This window comes from Corythoichthys intestinalis, chromosome 6 (genome assembly GCF_030265065.1).
Source record: "Corythoichthys intestinalis isolate RoL2023-P3 chromosome 6, ASM3026506v1, whole genome shotgun sequence".
NCBI classification, from domain to species: Eukaryota; Metazoa; Chordata; class Actinopteri; order Syngnathiformes; family Syngnathidae; genus Corythoichthys; species Corythoichthys intestinalis.
The window spans coordinates 29,026,123-29,045,772 of NC_080400.1; the positions used below are offsets into that span (position 1 = coordinate 29,026,123).

The 19,650-nt window shown below is 41.0% G+C and overlaps 1 protein-coding gene across 1 annotated transcript; it reads right to left on the bottom strand.

Moving 5' to 3' along the window:
• Positions 1–64: 64 nt before the first annotated feature.
• On the bottom strand, positions 65–17,603 carry jam3a (junctional adhesion molecule 3a). The gene is given in 10 exon segments (XM_057839999.1): positions 65–1,156; positions 1,359–1,410; positions 1,484–1,613; positions 2,505–2,604; positions 2,840–3,042; positions 3,294–3,446; positions 3,598–3,711; positions 3,798–3,869; positions 17,410–17,567; positions 17,569–17,603. Coding segments are annotated over 10 exon segments (1,053 nt in total). The 3' UTR covers positions 65–1,120.
• Between the last annotated feature and the right edge of the window lie 2,047 nt (positions 17,604–19,650).

Sequence of the window (19,650 nt, forward strand, 5' to 3'; positions counted from 1 at the left end):
TATATTTCCTACCACTGATTAAATTTTCTCCTAAAATGGACACACACACACAAGGCTCCAAATGTCAACTTTTAAATGTATTTTAATCATGACAAAAATTAACCATGAACAGTGGACATTGTACAACAGTTCCTGAGTTTTTACACAAAATATGAAGACCCCAAAAAAAGTTTGAAACAACATTGGACAGTAATTACTGCACTGTAAAATTTTCATTTTGAACAGCTTGCTGCCTTATTTACAATAAGGTACTGGGGGAAAACATTGTAGCATCTATGTACAATATTGAGGCAAAACTGGACAATATGTCCAAAATCTACAACCAAAAAAGTAGTAACACACAGAAGGTCACTTATACACAAACAGCACTCTAAGTCATAAATTGCCATCTTTTAATAGTAAATACTGATTTTGCAGCGAAATGGGATATATAGCCTAATATTAAAATCCACTGGGTAACCTTTACATGTAAAGTTATAATTTTAACTACTGAATGCTCAAGGTGGATAAATTGTGCCCCATGTAATCTGATAGCATCCTCTGTTTTCAGTCCGCAGTTTATTGCCTGTCAAACTACAGTATGTACAAATACCGCTTTCAACTCTTGGCCACTTGGAAGAAGAAAAAAACAATACCGCTTTCAATTCTTGGCCACTTGGAAGAAGAAAAAAACAATACAGTATTTCTCACATGAGCACAGACGAAACACAAGAGGACTTCTGTAAAACAAGTTCAGTGTATTAAAAAACATTACAAAAAGAGTTTGTTCCAAAGTTTTTGATGGAATTTTGTTCCAACACATGCCTCGCTACCATGAATTGGCTCGATGTCACAGTTTGGTAATGAATGAAGTGTCAAGTAGAAATGTGTGGGGGGAAAAAAGTTCTAAAAGTGCAAGGCGGATGATGAAAGGAATACTAGAGAGTCAAAAAATAGAAAATCTGTCAACGCTATAAAACTGTGAACTAGTGCCACAAAACCATATATAGAGCATTACTTTGGCAAGTTGGTTTATTTTAATGTGCATCAGAGAAAAGTGTGTGCCATGTTACAGCTTGAACTTAACCACCCGTGCCATTGTTGCTGCACGTTAACCTTGTCGCCACGTCGTCCTAGGTTGTCAGATGATGAACGATGACTTGTGGCGGAAATGTCCCTGGAAAAAAAATAGCACTTTAGCTTTGAAGGACATATTGTAAATGCTTGTATCTTTTATACAATTTACACCAACTGCCGAGCACAGTTCTAAAAAGCTAGCTAACCCTATTTTGAAAATTGGCAGTCAAAATTATAAACTACATTTTTAACATAACATTTACATAATAGAACAGTTAATTTTTTTTTTTTTTTTTTTTTACCTCATCTGCATCGCCATACTCAACACCATCGTTCTGTGCTGGCCAACTGAATCTGCAACAAAGGATGACACATTTTAATGTATCGTTTGTCATCATGCGAGAGATAACTTCTATAAGCAACTCACTCGTTTTCGTTGTGTCCTTTTTTGGTGGAAAAGGCGCGTAAAAGACAATGCCAAATGCAGCCAATCACAAAGAACAATGCTAACACGCCACCGACAGACTTGAGGACGATGTCGAGGATGTCAATGTCATCTGCAAACAATAGAAAGACATTATTATTTCCCAATATACCATCACTCTTATGAAGCACACCGCCAATATTTTATGAGATATTTGTCATGGTCATTTATATTTGACACTGCCTGCAACCATTTCATAATGACTGGTATGAGCCACTATTACATAGGGCACCAGGTTGCCTGCATGGACCTCAGGAGTGGCCCACTGACCTTCTAAGATTAGCTTACCAGTGGTCTGACATTGTGAATTCTCAGAATTATTGCATTGGTTAATAGAACTCATGATGACACAATTTTGCTTTTGATTGCCCGCAATAAAAGGCCACTCTAAAATGGGGACAACAACTCTACTTAGCATTTATCAGTTATTGTAACTCAACTTACTTTTACAGACATAGGCCTGTTGTATACTAGTACATCCACAAAAGAGTTCATCCCATGAGAAATGGCAGTAAATACCAAAAGTTTTGCCTTTATATTTTTGTTCTTGGCATTGCACACACTAAAAGCTGGTGCATTAACCGTTAGATAAACAGACATTAGTTGAACGGTTATTTGGAGCGACTGTGGCATAAACCTTACATGAGGGTTCTGATCTGATAAATATGGTAAGCACTGGACTGTTAAACCAACAGCAAAAACATTCATTAGATGGAACTTATCTATTTATTGACCTATCTGGTGAGAATGGCTGGCAAGCTTTTAATTATCATGTGACAAAATTACCATGAGAAATTCACAGGTGCGAACTGCTGAATTATAAATTTCCATTTAGAATCACAGTTATCCGTAGAATCCTAATTCTGCTCTTTCACATTGTATACAATGCCATTCACGTACTAAATGTCAACATTTATTTCCCTTACAGTAGTCAAAAGTGCGCATGCAATAAAATGTCACTCACAGACTTCCATCCACTGGGAGGGACACTGGGCGTGGCCGGCATCATTCTTGGCTTGGCAGTAGTATTCCCCCGCGTCCTCCTTCCTCACCCTTCGGAATTTCTGAGGAGAAAACAATGTCAAGTCAGTCGAATGACTTAGATGCATTGTCGACAAAATGTTAAAATGTTGTTTCCGGCCCCCGACATCTGAAAATAGACCGGTTCATATACGAGTTGATATGGCTTAAGAGACAAATGTTTTGAGACATTGGGCCATAACTGGAAAGGGAAAGTGTTTTCCCACAATGTTGGAACATACAAATATCCAAATAGATTATTAAAGAGGGTGTGCTTACCAGGCTTCCTGTGTCTGTGTTAATGGTGTATGTTGCATTGGTAAACTTGGGGGTGTTCTTGGGATCCTGGGGAAGCTCCTCGTTGTTGTGGAACCAGCGGTAGATAGGTGCCGGGAAGCCCTCATTCTCAAGACACCGGAGTTCGGTCGACGTGCCCACTGTGACCGCCTCGGGTACGCTGCATCGGGGCACCACGGGTTTCACTGTGGACAACAATGCAAGTTTAGTGGGAGTTTGTGTTCAAGACTGGTTTAGATTTTTTCATAGTGATGGTTAACGATAGGTGCCGGGCTTATGCCTTTGACATGACATTGTTTTTGTATAATCTTTTCGTTGCTTGAAATTTACACACCTCTGCCCGGCCTAGCTGCCAAGGCACAGGCAGCAAAACTCTGAGGGTTGTCTTATTTAAATCAGGCAATTCAGAATAGCCCAGTTGTCTAATTTCACATACCTCTCACAGCAAGACTAATTAGAATCTCATCAAAGTCCCTCTGATCGTCAATGGCGGCCACCTCGCAACGGTACTCGGCCGTGTCTGTGCGGGTGGTGTTGAAGATCAGAATGTTGGCTGGCTCTCTAAGCTGCGCCCTGTTTTCCAAGTCGCCTTTAAAAAGGACAGAGGGGGGGAAAAAAACACACTTTACAATGGCTGATTGAAAAACACAGCACGACTCAGGTCAGGTCACGAACGGAATTCAAAGCAGAGTTCTCTGAAGAGCACCATTCATTCTTGTCAGCTTACGGTGTCACTATACCTGATATTTTCCTTTGAAAGTAAACATAGCTTGGGATGCCATTCCTAATCTTCTTCCACTCAATCCTCGGGTTGTTGGTGGAGATGGACTCTATTAAGCAGGTCAGCTCAACGGCTACGAAGAGGAAAGGGGAAAAAAGAGCAATGCAAATTGAGAGGGAACTAAAGCTACTTTTTCTGAAATAGGTTGCAGCAACTTACGCTCAAACTCATTTGCCCACACGATCTTGTCCGTGGTCCGGAGGATTACTGCGAGCGATGACGGGATGTGGCCTGTGGAAAGACAGACGAAGGAGAAAAACTGCTTAATGCTGAGTCACCCTGATGGAGTTTTCATTAGCAGACATTAGCAGCTGGGCAGCTCGCCTTATAAACAGCGGATTATCATGATAAACACACAAGCTCCCTGCTACGAGATGTATTAAACGCTTCCTATTTCTATCCAAGAAGATTAACCCAAAACTGAGGGAGGGTACACATAGCTTCACTTCCACTTCATCTCTCTTTATGGTGGTTAATTGGATAATAATGCGGCTGGCGCTGGGTCACGAGAGGGGACGCTACGAATGTTCAATTGCTGCTCATAAAACCATAACGATATGGGACCAGACAATAAATATTCTGGCAGCGACGGCCTTTTATTGTTCTGGCTATTTTCCAGACACAGGCGGAGGTTAGAGTGCTGACTTTGAGCTTTACGGGTAGATTGATTTGTCAATTTATTAGCTACGGACACAGAAGCACTCACCAGCACAATTGGGATCCTATATCAAAGTCTAGTCACCTTATTTAGCCCTACAAGTAGCAAAGCATTGGAAATAGCTCTCAATATGATGCATTGCACAATTACATTAATAACCACCTGGCCGTGCCAAGTTGGCAGGTGTGGATAAGATTATGTGTGAAAAAATATCCTGTATCTCTATCTCTGGATGAATTATTGATACATAACAGCTAAAATGATCCAATTTTACGCATTCCATTGAAAAACGTGTCGCTACACATTTTGTTAGGTCTCTACAGTCAAAACACACACACACACAAAGAGATTTCTTCTCAGCTATTTGCAACAGCATACAAACTAATTCAGGCTGCTCCTCGTCTGATCAGATCACGGTATGTTCATCATTTGGATTTGTTTGTCACTCCGGACCTTCTTTCCGGATCCAGAACAATCTTAACTCCACATCTGATCAGACTGTGGTGTGTACAGTTTGTTTTCACTTGTCATTATAGACCTTCTCTCCAGACCCAGAAGCATTTTGAGGCTCTCAGCTTGGTCATCTTGATGTTATGTTGCCCTTGCTCCTCCTCTGATGCCCAGTATGCTTAGGACTCTGTGTAGTGAGAGTAACTGACCCATAGTTGCTCTACGGCCTACTTTAATGGACATACACTTTGTCTTCCAGCTCTCAACAGCTGATGAGCAGATGTTGATAATGGAGCTTCCCTGAAGCGGTCTTCCCATGAAACAGTCAGGCTCCACGATGAGCATGTTTTTAGAGGCCATAATAGTAGAGACTGCTGGTTATGTGTCATGAGAATCTCAACTGATTCTCTAGATCAGCTAAGATCCCCCTGCTGCAGTCCTGTGTCCTGGCATGCCTTCTAAAAAGCAATTGCATTGATGGTGTTTCACACTCAGATGTAGCTGCTGCTGATACTCCTGGCTTCTGCAATTGGTTACAGCACCTGGTTTTGGCACCTGTCAAGCTGACTGCCTGCGATTGGCTGTCAATCAGGGAAATAAAATGTCCCTAAAGTAGTTGCCGTTTCAGTAAATATGTTCTGAAAAATGTGCTTCAAGCTAGAGCTACCCTTTTATAATAATAATAATTTTTTTATAGAGCGCTTTTACCAATGCTCAAAGACTCTTTACAGTTGAAACAATGAAAAGGTTTACAAAACGTGAGCAGTACAAAACAATAGAGAAAAGAATTATAAATTAAAATCCAATTTAAAAAGGTGAGTTTTTAAAAAAGAATTTGAATGTAGGAAGATCTGAACAGGTGCTGATGGGTTTAGGGAGTGAGTTCCAAAGGGACGGGGCAGCAATGTAGAAGACTCTGTTCCCCCAAGTACGGTGTGTTATTTGTGGGGAGAGTGCGAGAATGTTTCCATTAGATGAGCGGAGGTGACGGGAGGGGTTGTGGGGACAGAGAAGATCCGTGAGGTAAGGAGAGGCCAGGTTATTGAGTGCTTTGTATGTGAGAAGGATGATTTTGAACTGTATCCTGTGTGAGATGGGAAGCCAGTGTAGTTTATGGAGGACGGGGGTATTGTGATTCCTATAGTGGGAACGGGTGAGGAGGCGTGCAGCAGAGTTCTGGATACATTGTAGTTTATTAAGGAGTTAAGATGGAGAACCGAAAAGAATTTTGTTACAGTAATCAAGTCTGAAGGTGATGATCGCATGGATAAGGGTTTCAGCAGAAGAGAAGGTGAGGGAGGGTCGAACAGGGGCTATGTTCTTGAGGTGGAAGAAGGCAGTTCTGGTGATGTGGTTGACGTGCTGGTCGAATCTCAGTTTTTTTTGTCAAAAATGATACCAAGGTTACGGGATTGTGTTGAGAGAGGCAGGGTAGAGTTGCTGATGGTGAGGGAAAATTGAGTGTCTTTGATGTGAGCTGCAGGGTCAATGATGATTATTTCCGATTTGTTACTGTAAGTTGAAGGTAATTTGCTTGGATCCAGGATTTAATTTCACTGAGGCAGTTGTGAAGTGTGGATTCAGTGCTGTGCGAGATGGTTTTTGTGGAGATTTTTTATGTCGTCGGCGTAGCAGTGAAACTGGAGTCCAAATTTATGGATGATCTGACCAAGGTGGAGGATGTAAAGAATGAAGAGGAGGGGACCAAGAACTGAACCTTGGGGGACACCTTGTAGGAGGGGAACAGAAGGGGAAGTGCAGTTGTTAATGCAGATGAATTGTTGTCGGTCAGTGAGGTAGGAGCGGAACCAGGAAAGTGCAGTGCCAGTGATATGTAGAGATTCTAATTGGGAGAGCAGGATGGTTGATGACTTTTCGGCGAGGTGGTTGGGACAGTCGAGTCGAGTTCGGCAGTAGGCAATGAATTTGTCGCGGGGCCTAGAGCGACGACCATCATGTCCAGAAGTTGCTCATCTTCCCTCAGCTGGTGGAGCAAGGAGATCCTTCCAACTTGATAACCTTTTGACCAGGGGTGAAAGTGGCTAGAATTTCTTGCCGGAACTCCCCGACGTGAAGGTCGCCACAGAGCCAGAAATTTAGTTTATTTATTTATTTATTTGGGGGGGGGGGGGGGGGGGGGGATGTCAAACCTCCTAAAACTACTGAAATGCAAATAAAATGTTTTGGCACAGTTATTTCAATAGCACATACAAAAACTGATGTTCACTCAAAATTGTATTTTTTCAATGATTTGCAAAGTAAAAGTTAACAAAATCAGCTGGAGAAACCTCCATGCCGTCCGTGGAATAAAATAAATAATAAATATCGGTGGAAACGGTATTACACTACACAAGCACTTTATTATGCTTGTTCTTAACATTTTTGTATGTAAATCTGATGTTGGCAGATTGGTTTCTTCTTGGAGATGAAATGCATGTGTAGCATTTTGGAAGTTGCTGTAATATTTTCGGATTTAAAGCACTGTGTACCGGTAAAGCATTCCGGCCCTTAAATCTTATACCGGAACTGCGTTCCTGCCCTAAATCTTATACCGGAACTGCGTTCCTGACCGTTCTGGCCCACTTTCACCCCTGCTTTTGACTGAGTCGATGGCAGCTATCACAACCAGGCGAGGTCAGTGGAGCCATCTTTTCGTTGTTTAAGAGCTTGTTAGCCCAGCTCTGGCTGCCTAGCTAGCTCTCGGTTTGACAGTTGCGGTGGTGTCAGAGTCCACGATCCCGTGAGTGTTTTTATTGTGGGCACAAAAAAAAAAGCTGAGGCTAAGAGTCTGGCAAGAGTCCCAATAAGCTTTTGCAGCAACGATCTTCGAATAGGAGAAAGGCCAACAGGCAGTGTCCGATGAAATGACAGCGACGTGCCTACGTGGCGGTCATTTTGACTTAAATGACTGTTTTCTCACTACTCTCTTATTATGAATCATGTCCGGACACATGCCTGATCAATGCATCTAAAATATTTTACAAGACTTTGAGGCTTAAGTTCAAGAGTGTGGTTTGCTCTGTATTAGTTGGAGACTTTGCAGCATGCAGGAAAGCCAGAGCAAGTGTAACGTGCGGTCTCTTAATAGTTAATAGGAAGAAAGCTAGAAGACCACAGAGAGGAGACCAAGCCCGATGTTGGAACATGACATGAGAACACTTCAGAGCAGAGCATTATCTGAACCATTCCGTATTGTCGCGTTGACAGGTGCGCAGTCTTCACAAACTGAAGCATCGCTGCTTAATAATACATTTCTGTCAGCTGTTGTTTTTACACCTTAAAATACAACAATGGCTGTTTTCCGTGCAGGTAATGTACTTCACGTTTAACATTTATAAAGAATGTGAGCAATAAACAAAAAGTGTGGGCGCCACAAAAAGCAGAAGCACAAATTACTTAACCGTGCTTAAATGTGCTGCATATTTAATCATCATTCTTGTTTGGCCTGGGGCACACAGAGCATACAGTAACTCAAGGTTTTTCGCAGTCCTAGCTTGAGTGGACTCCTCAAAGCAATCTGTGTTATTTAAGTAAATGCCAGTTCTTTTTAAATAGCCGGTTACTTCGGTATCAAAGTAAGGGGGAGCAGGAGGAAGAAAATGGTCAATCCACATACTTGGCTCATTTAAACATTGCCATAGTCATTATAAAACGGTTAATATTGTTTATACTCATAAAATTGCACTCATGAGTCATTAGTTTGTACATCTTGTATAATTAATAGACCCAAGTCTACTATAATTTCCAGTTTCTACTTTATTCTTTTAAAATTACCACTAATGTTGCAAAAGTACAAAGTTATTTGCAGTAAATAAGAATGATTTCCTCATAATACTACATCATTTTTTAAATACATATAGAATTAGGCATGGGTGAGAACATGTTATCCCCCAAAAGATGATAAAAAATACTTTTATCTTCCATTTGGCCTTTAACTAATGTCTGTGGTTATTTTCATGGAGTTAATAGAAAGGCAAATGGGACATAACAACCCCCCTGCTGGGGCAAGAAAGCATCCACACTCCCACTGGGGGTTGGATAAAAGGCTCCAAAATGGAGACTGAAATTAAGATAAATAAAAGCCTCGCACACCACAAGACATCCCCCTTTCCTTGTTCCCCTGCAGCTTTCTGACTAATTCAGAGGTCTTTATTCAAAGCAGCCCGCTACCACACGACATCAGTCCCCTTGCCTCCGAGCAGGACGGCGCCAACTTGCGTGTGCACGCATACGCACACACATAGGGACTGTGGAAGCAATGAAAACACTGCTCCTGCCCGAGCATCAAGTCGTATCAAGGCGTCACCGTGTGCAGATGAGACATGACTCCCAGGTCTCGGCTTCTGTCTCCCTCGCTGACTTTTCCCACCCTGTACACGGTGGCGGGGGTTGAGAGCTATTTTTTACTCCAGCTGTGACTGGACATCCTGAGGGACAGACACAAGGCGAGCTTGTTCTGCAAACAATCCCCTCACAACTTGTGGATTATCCTTTAACAGCTTCGTACGAAGCAGGGAGGCCAGAGGTGTAGTATTATGGCTCAGTAGTAAAGCGGCTATAAAGGCATGAGAGGTTGCCCTCCCCCTTTCCCCCACCCTACTAAGGCATTTTTTCATGAGGAAGAGAAGAAAAGCATGACATTTGTGGATGTAGTGCTTTCATAACAGAACACCATATTTCATTCTACACCTGAAATGTGCATTCAATTGCCAGAGATTCTTGTAGGTCACGTGTTGCAAGTCAATGAAAATTCAATAGAGTAAATTATGAGAAAATAGTTGCTACGATAATGAAGGTTGTAATATCAAGTCCTTACTGTGTATAAGTACCCCAGTTTAAGTTCAGTCTTTGTCAGGTCCAGGTTCACGTCCATGCTGCCACGTCTTTGATCCTGCCCTGTTTTGATGTGGGAGTTTTGTTTGATGCTTTGTTTTTTTGTATGTGTGTTTTTTTTTAATGGGGGTTGGTTAAGAGGCAGGTTTTTGTTAATTTTGGGTTTTACAATTGCCCCAACCTGCCTAGTTTTGCTTGTCTGTTTCCCACTGTATATTGGGTCTACTCCTCTCCAGCCGCGTTCTTGACAGATAGTTTTGCTTTAACTTGGCAGTGCAAACTTGATGTGTGACTGCAGGTGACAAAAAGAAAGCCTTGAGGCATCCTATTGCCACTCGCATATAAAAATTGCTGTCAAACTAAATATAAAATGAATTATCTATTGTTTATTTAAAATGAAACAGGTGAAACAAAACAGTGGCATACAAATGTAGACATTACCTAACTTACTTAGCTTATATAGGTATTCTTTATCCTCTGTGAAATCGGAATCGGCAAAAAAATATCGGCCATGCCTTTTTTTATTTTATTTTTTAATTTTATTTTTTATTTTTTTAAATTAAATTGTTTTCTAATTGTATTTAACATTACAGACATAATACAGTATGTTACACTCATCCAGAGTTTTTAGTTTAGGCCTAAGGTAGGGTTATCAAATTTATCCCAATAACGGCGGTAATTAATTTTTTTAAAAATGTATCACGTTAAAATATTTAACGCAATTAATGCATGCGCTGCACGACCCACTCACGCATTGTCCCGCTCAATCTGTAATGATGCCGTTTACCTATATAGAGAGATAAAAGGCAGCATAAAATGAGTAGAGTAAATTTTGGCAGCCTTTGGAGCCTTTTTTGAATTGGCAAAGCCTTACAATCCCTCTCCCTACGATTAGAAATATCATGGGAGGCAATGTGGGGAAGCAAGGTAGCAATTGATCTTTATCTTAACCCCTTATGTTATTTCCCAACGCAGAGAAGATATATCAATTGGTAGCACTAAGCACAGTCATGGTTCCACTTCCCAACATGCATTTGGGCATGGCTCCAGTATCATTTACTGAAAGCTCAACAAATACACTAGATGGCAATATTTAGTCACAATATACAAAGTCACAAGTCTTTCTATCCGTGGATCCCTCTCACAGAAGGAATGTTAATAATGTAAATGCCATCTTGAGGATTTATTGTCATAATAAACAAATACAGTACTTATGTACCGTATGTTGAATGTATATATTCGTCCGAGTTTTATTCATTTTTTTCTTAATGCATTGCCAAAATGTATATGATCCGGAAAAATTATCGGGAAAAATTATCGGGAATGATTGGAATTGAATCGGGAGCAAAAAAAAGCAATTGGATCGGGAAATATCGGGATCGGCAGATACTCAAACTAAAACGATCGGATCGGGAGCAAAAAAACATGATCGGAACAACCCTAATATATATATATATATATATATACACATATATATATATATATATACATATATATATATATATATATATACACATATATATATATATATATATACACACATATATTTATTTATTTATTTATTTATTTATTTATTTATTTTTAATTCTTTTAAATTGCATCTAACAGTGGCTTACCAGTATGGTTTATGTATAGTGAGCGACATTCCTTATCTTTGTTTTGGGAGGAGGCGAAAACAGATGAATGGCATCTACATTCATTTCAAAGGGTATTTGTATTTGGACTTCATTTAATTCTTGTAATTAACACCATTTGATATATATTTTTTAATTTATTTATTTTTATCATTATTATTATTCTTAGCCCGAGAAAACCTCTGTAGAAACCAGCATTGAAATAAGAGATCAGAACATTCAGAGAGTTTCTACTCATGGAAATACTGTTCTGTCGAATTTTCATCCCTAATCTGTTCAGTGACTGTAAAATTAGTACACTGTTTTATTGAGGTTGCCATCCTAAACAAAATGTAGGCCGTGGGAAAGCAAGAAGACAATGTAACATTAAATGTTAAATGAAGCCGACAATAAAAACACGTGACAATGGAGCCTCTGTGGTACAATGCGGGTCAACATGAAGACAATATTGGGGAATGATGACAATAATCCCAGCATGTCTTAATCCGTGTTCTTCCAATAACTCTTCATACAATAGGCCTGCGTGAGTAAACGTGCACTCCAATAGTCACGTCCCGCAATCCTCTTACGCGCCAAAATATGAACATAGCTATAAAAAGCCCTTTCCCAGACATTCCAGTGCTGCCTCGGCAAACATGCTGCAAGCAACTGGGCCATTGGGATATACTGTATGAAAACAACTGGTGAGTTTAGACCATGAGCGTGTTATCTTAAATTGTTGAGGGGGATACGAAAGGAAGTGTTATCCTTCTTTTAATTCAATCGAGTATTCTAACCAAGATGCAATACTCACTTTTGAAACAATGAAGTCATTCACAAGGAGTAATTAACTCCATTTTATTTTACCCTCAAGGGCAATGACTTCACAATTAAAATCATTTATCCCTGGGGGACATCTGTATTGTAGGGATGAGTCATTCACTACAATCTTAACAGTTAAATATCGATGCAATAAAACAAAAGCCAACACTAACCAGGTTTACATGCACTTTCTTTTGTAATTGCAATAGAAATCACTTCGGTCAACTATTTACATAGGACATGATCAATTAATATCTAGTGAATACTAGTGCTACTTGAGTAATCAGACGAGCCGTTAAAGTGACGTGACATGCACATATTGACGTATTCATCAACATGAACATCATGAAGACGTCATCTGTCTTTATTTGAGAGTTGTTGCCATTGTTTTTACACTTTAACTCAGGGGTGGGCAAACTATTCCACAAAGGGCCGCAGTGAGTGCGGGTTTTTGTTCATAACCATCATGAGGACAGCCTTTCACCAATCTGGTGTCTTACAAATGCAATCAGTTGATTGCAGTCAGGTGCTTCTTGTTTCCACTGAAACCTCACTGGTTAAACTGTCTGTGCTGAATCAGTTGGAACAAAGACCAGGACCCACTGCGGCCCTCGAGGACCGGTTTGCCCACCCCTACTTTAACTCATTACACTGACATTGATTGCAAGGAGCATTCAATCTGTGGATTGAATGTCCCTAGCTGTGAAAGAATGGTCGTCTATTGCCATCAATGAGTTAAAGCAACAGCTAGATTAAAATATTGTACAAGTAGTTAAAAACTCAGGATACCTCCACATAGCAACCACGGGCAGCACCACCAGCCTTCTGATAAATGGATCTCTCCCAGTCAGCGCGTTGATTTACATGCAGGTCAAGAGTTCAAGCCTTACGGATGCAATCTAGCATTTATAGGCACTAGCCAACACACCGCAGGCTTTCACTCAGCAAGGTGACCGCACACATACAAACATACACACAGCACATCACCCCAATACCTGCCGCATTCATCAGCCTGGTTGTTCTCGGCGAGGGTGATGAGACACCACCACCCACCGTGCGATTGATTCACCACTGCATCATTAGTCACGTGATGGCCACAACGTTAAATGACCACATTTCAAAAACTAACATGTCACCCGTGCACAACAAATTAACTACTAAGATAAAAGTGACTTTTCCTTGTGTTGTTTTGTCTGCTAAATTTTCTATGAATCGACCCAGTAATGTCTCATGAATCAGCACGTGGCTCATCCCCTGAGTTTGCTCTTTAAGTTTATTTGTAGTTTGTGGTCAGGGGGCGGCTTGGTTTTTGTGTTTTTTTCAGCCATTACTGTCTTTTGGGACAAGTAAATGCTTTGAAACAAAGCCAAGATGTCATTGCTTTCCTTGACCTAATCAGACTTGCATTCAATATTCAACATTATTGGAGCTTGATGTTTGTCATCTGCACAATACTTTTCATTCATTATTATACAACACTTTTTAATTTGCTAACATTTGTTCCATGATAAACACATTGATATAGATGGGTTAAGAACAATTTAAAACATACCTCCGAACTAAGAAAAATGAACTTACGTACAGACACAACTTCTCACTGATACATTAAAGAGGGCCATGGATATTGCCGTTTCTCTAGGCAAGGCAAACTGACCAAGGTGTTTAGATACATCTTTAGTTTTGCTTTGAAGTACAAATTGGATTAGTTACAAGGCTTTTAAGCTTTTTTTTTTTTGTTACCTCAAGAACAGACATCTCTCAAATGTTCTTTGTGTGTTGAAAAGTATGGAAAATTACACTGTATGTATTTATTATAGTGAACAAATTGAATTTTGTGCATCACAATTTATTGCGACTCCTTATAGTTTGCATGACTTGGCCACCTGGGGCCAGTATAATATATTCATGGAGACACAAAGGAAGAAATTCACAACTACTGTGACTTAGTTAACTGCAATTACAGATATTGTTAACTGCGATATTACAGAGGATGCAGAGGACGGGGTTAGATGGAGACAACTGATTTGCTGTGGCGACCTTAATGACAATGCTAAACTCACGGCTCTGGCTCAACTCATGCCGCTAGATAAAAAAAACAATAATACCTGACCGGCTGCGGCTGACAGACACTACAACCTACGCCCACATAATGCTACGGTAGATATAACGTGTAAAGAACTAGATGCGAAATGACAGACTAGGCGGCGTTAGCAGCACATGTATAGAAAACTAAATGCGAAACGACAGACGCGTTAGTAAACAGTCACCATCTTTAAGCAGTAGACTTCTCTGGAAGGCTGTTGTAGCTAACCTTCCGAGCGAACCTAATTTTATACTTTTTATCTAAAATACTCCCAAAATCGGCAAAACCTTGACTCTTTAAATGATGAAAGTTTTAAAACTTTCACATATCAAAAGTCAACAGAAGGGAAATTATGGAATAAGGGGAGCAATTTTAACAACTTTAACGGTTGATTCACAACATTAATTGAAAGTAGTTTAAAGCAGGGGTCCCCAACGACCGGGCCGCGGACCGGTACCGGTCCGTGGCGCATTTGGTACCGGGCCGCGCAGAAATAATAATTTATTAACGAAAGCATTCTGGCCAATTGACTTTGGCCTGTGCCGCTTAACACACCAATATCCCTGTCTACTCTAGATATACAACTACAGGATAGGAGGTCGTCATAGAAATGCATTGATTGGGCTGTTAGCACTAAATCTCATTTTGTATATCTATGCGCGCTTGGACTCGATAATAACGTATGACGTAGGTCGTCGCCAATCACATTTCTTCCCGGAAATAATTAGCCCCCACACTAGAATGACTTTGGACAGACATTTTACGGGGAAAAGGGAACCTGACGAGCCAGAAGATGTGCCTACAACCTCGAAGAAAACAAAATTTATGCTACTTCCCAATCACTAAAGACCCACGAACTGTGAAGGAGTGAATTCGTGACCCGTATGTGAATAAACAGTGTGATTCGAGCATGTCTGTGCAACAGGAATATCAGCTAGTAGAGATCGCAAATCACGGCGACCTTAAACGTGCATTTGAGACAACAACTCTACCGAAGTTCTGGATTAAAGTCATTTCGGAATATCCTGACATCGCTAGGAGCGCGCTGAAAACTGTGCTACAATTTCCAACATCGTGTATTTGTGATGCTAGCTTCTCTCATTCTCCTATCTCGGGACCATCTCCACTCAACGAAACACCCTCCCACTGATTCAGCGGGTGAGTTGTATTTTTTTCCCTGCGCTTAACACGACGGGGCTAAAAACAAATGCTATTTTATATTTGCTGTATTTTTCTGCCGCACATTGCCGGTGTTCTGACAAAGTTGGCATGCGCGTAACGTTAAAAAGGACCGCGAATGCAGCGATTCCAAAGTACACACTACAAACTTTCTTCAAAGAAAGAAATATTAACTTACGTTTGCCATGTTAGGTGCACACAACAACTGCACGTAGCCCTCTCACTTAACGACTTCGCCGTGTCGTTAAGCATTAATTTACGCCATTTCCGTGTTGCACATGTATGTTTATGATGTAAATAGTTTTTTAGCACCATTGGATAACATTTAGAGTCCAACTGAATATAAGAGTTGCCTGGTACACCAGACTCACCGCTGTTCCAGCTATTGAGTCAGGCCACCATTCATGCGGATACAATTTCCAGGGCGGAGCAAGCCACAGCAAACAGACAGCGGAGTGGACCAATCAGCGACGGGCAGACGTGACGTTAGTAAAATGACGAGGGAAGGACGAGGGGACTTGCGCGCGGAAGTAAACATATGAAGAGAGCGGAGTTTATTCAACATGGCTTGCGCGAGACAGACTGTTGTCAATGACTCGTGTCGATGTGTTTTTGGTAATTTAAAACTGATTTTACCGTGGATTGGAACATATTCTCGGCTCTCCCCTTCACCATCTGTGTTGTGGAGAAGACTTCCGACGCGCAAGAGTGACTTTGCTCGTTAAGAACACGTCACGCAAATAAACGAATCTGATTTGTCGAATGATTTTGTACCTGCTCGAGAGGCCGTTAATGGGCTGGTTCCCAGACTATACTCTCAGTGTTTGAAAAATACAGGGAGAATAGTCTGGCAGAGCCAGGCAAATAAAAGAGGGCTTTTTTCACCGCCACAAAAGCTTTGGGAGCAAAATTTTATCAGGGTGCAAAATTTGACAGGACACCGGTCGGTGAAAAAAAGACCCAAATCACACCGGTCCGTGGTGCAAAAAAAGGTTGGGGACCCCTGGTTTAAAGCTGCTGATACAGAACGGGGACTTGAGTATTTTATTTACTGTTTTGAACTGTTAACTTGATACTGAAATAGTTTATTTAAGCCTGAGAGGTTTTTGTACAATTTTTGTAACTAACTTACAAAACATATAATCAAATTGTAGCCTCTGAATCGTAATCGAATCGTTAGGTGCCCCAAGATTCCCACCTCTAATATGTATATATAAAAATCATCTATAGATTTCTCATTAAGTTTTTGCACTAAACTAAGCAAAGGTGAAGTCGTTTTTCAATACAGATGTAAGCCTCTTCTCTTATGTTTCAACCTCAACTAGTAGTAGCCATCACTCATTGGCTGCCATTGACGTCTATACATGTCAAATCTTGATGACTGGGACATTTTCAGGAGACTCCAACAACTAATTAAGACGTGATATGCCATTACCGATAGCCTACTTGCGTACAAACGAACGACCAGACTAGACACAACTGAACAACAATCATTGCGAAGGCATCATTCTCTCATCAAATTCCTCAGGTGCACCTACTATTATAAAAGGAAAAAAAATCACATCAGCCCCTTATTGTATTACAACACATTTGAACAAAAGCAGCTCGTGTATGCCTCGCCGCGAATACACGCAAAAGCCCTTAACCCAAACAGCCATTATTTACAATTGTAGTGAAGCGAAGCAGCATGGAGGCTCGGTCTACTTACACATGAAGGCGCACACGACAACATAAAGTGACGCTGCGCACAGAGCAGATGTTGTCCCCCTGTTTCTCGCCATCACGACCGACATGGCAGCAGACAAATAAACACGCCGTGTGTAGTAACATTAATGAAACAGTTCAAATTCCGTCCTCTTAATGTACTCAAGGAGCGATACTCCAACTACTCCCCAGCACCACTACAAAGACATGAAAGAGTTCATAACCTGAAGGAGCTACGTCATCACCTTCTTTGATCAACGTATGCTCACATAGTACAAACCGTAACCAACCAACGTGTCTTTTTTCTTTTTTAACCTGTTTACATCAAGCTAACGTAGCAGCAGCTGCTCGGAATGTTAGCCGATGGAACAGCTGCTGCGGTGGCGGAAAGGCGACACGCGCGTATGCACGATATAGATCGAGTCTTACCGAGGCTAGTGCACAGCAGACACCACGCGATCAGTCGCACAATCGCCATCTTGCAGCTTCTCATTTGTCGTTCGCGGCCGCACACACGCTCGCCAGTGTCGCCACCTCGCACAAGGTACGAGGAGGATGGGGGGGACACAGAAAGAGAGAAAGGGAGAGAGGGCTGGTGGATGTTGCCAGCGACCAGTTTCCATAGCTACAGTGAAGATATGTCTAAGCCCTGCGTGTTGTTTCGCAGGCACGAAGCACCTGCTGATACCAGCAGAATTAAGTTGGGAGGGCAGTGATCCCTTTTAATGGAGACCAGAACTCGTTAAAAAGTTTTGGGTCTAACTGTAGTGTATCATATGGGATTTTTTGCATTATGTACATATATATAATGCAATATATAATAAAGTGGCCGGTGAGTGTATATGTATGTGTATATGGCGGAAAACACAGAAAAAAACTGAAAAAGCAGTTTCTGCTCTCGCACTGCTCTTTAAAAGAAACTGCTGTATTTTAAGCCAAAAACACTGTTGTGTTCGATAGAACAATATGTCTAGATGCTGCCATAGCAGATTCATTGCGCATGAAGCCCCCGAACTATTTTTAATTTGTCAGTTTTACCCTGAAAACCCCCGTTTACAGACGTCGCACAACCGCTTTTGTTTCAACCCATCCATAAAACAAAGGTAATTAGTTATATTTATTATTCAAAATGTCTGTCGTTTTTAGCTTAGAACCATTAATTGATGTCTCATATTTCGTTTAAAAAAAAAGACGACTTCAAAAAATTATTCACTGACATATTTTAAACTTTTAAACAAATTATATGTCACAATGAAAAAAATGGCATCTGTAAAAAAAAAGTCACGGATATCTACCTCATAATTATCGCTTAATTGTATTTTTTTGTTACTGTAGCATATTCTCCAACATGTTAGATGATAAATAATCGATCCAAACAAAGAAAAATTGGGGGGGAAAAAACGTTTAAAAGGGTATATATATCAAAAAGGAACATCTCGACCACTCCTTGATGTCTGCGATTTCACCTATAAAATCCCCAAAAAATCCAGCTGTGGACATTCACAGCTGTGTCTTTACACTCAGTGATAAATGCTACATGGAGTTTTTGTATTGAAACAACATAAGTACGCGATAATATCACATTAAAGTCATGGCGTCTGTAATTCTGCTCTCGTGTGTTCTCACCTCCAGATAGGGTTTTGCTGTTTAAAAAACTTTTTTTTTTTTTTTTTTAAATGCCCTCCTGTTCAAAAAATTTCTTCCCCCAGAAAATTGAGATTTTAAGCTTTCCAATGATGTATCACACATGCATATCAGACAATTTTGAAAGTTGACCAAATTGGGGGTCTCAGAGCGGAACTTCAAGTCACCTGAGTGTTTTCCGCCATATACATATACTGTATACATATATACATATATACATTTAGTAGATACACCTGTCCAACTGCTCGTGAACACTTAATTTCTAATCAACCAATCACATGGCGGCAACTCAGTGCATTTAGGCATGTAGACATGGTTTAAGACAATCTCCTGCGGTTCAAACCGAGCATCAGTATGGGGAAGAAAGGTGATTTGAGTGACTTTGAACGTGGCATGGTTGTTGGTGCCAGAAGGGCTGGTATTACAGAAACTGCTGATCTACTGGGATTTTCACGCGCAGCCATCTCTAGGGTTTACAGAGAATGGTCCGAAAAAGAAAAAATATTCAGTGAGCGGCAGTTCTGTGGGCGGAAATGCCTTGTTGATGCCAGAGGTCAGAGGAGAATGGCCAGACTGGTTCGAGCTGATAGAAAGGCAACAGTGACTCAAATAACCACCCGTTACAACCAAGGTAGGCAGAAGCGCATCTCTGAACGCACAGTACGTCGAACTTTGAGGCAGATGGGCTACAGCAGCAGAAGACCACGCCGGGTGCCACTCCTTTCAGCTAAGAACAGGAAACTGAGGCTACAATTTGCACAAGCTCATCGAAATTGGACAATAGAGGATTGGAAAAACGTTGCCTGGTCTGATGAGTCTCGATTTCTGCTGCGACATTCGGATGATAGGGTCAGAATTTGGCGTCAACAACATGAAAGCATGGATCCATCCTGCCTTGTATCAACGGTTCAGGGTGGTGGTGGTGGTGGTGTAATGGTGTGGGGAATATTTTCTTGAAACTCTTTGGGCCCCTTGGTACCAATTGAGCATCGTTGGAACGCCACAGCCTACCTGTCTATTGTTGCT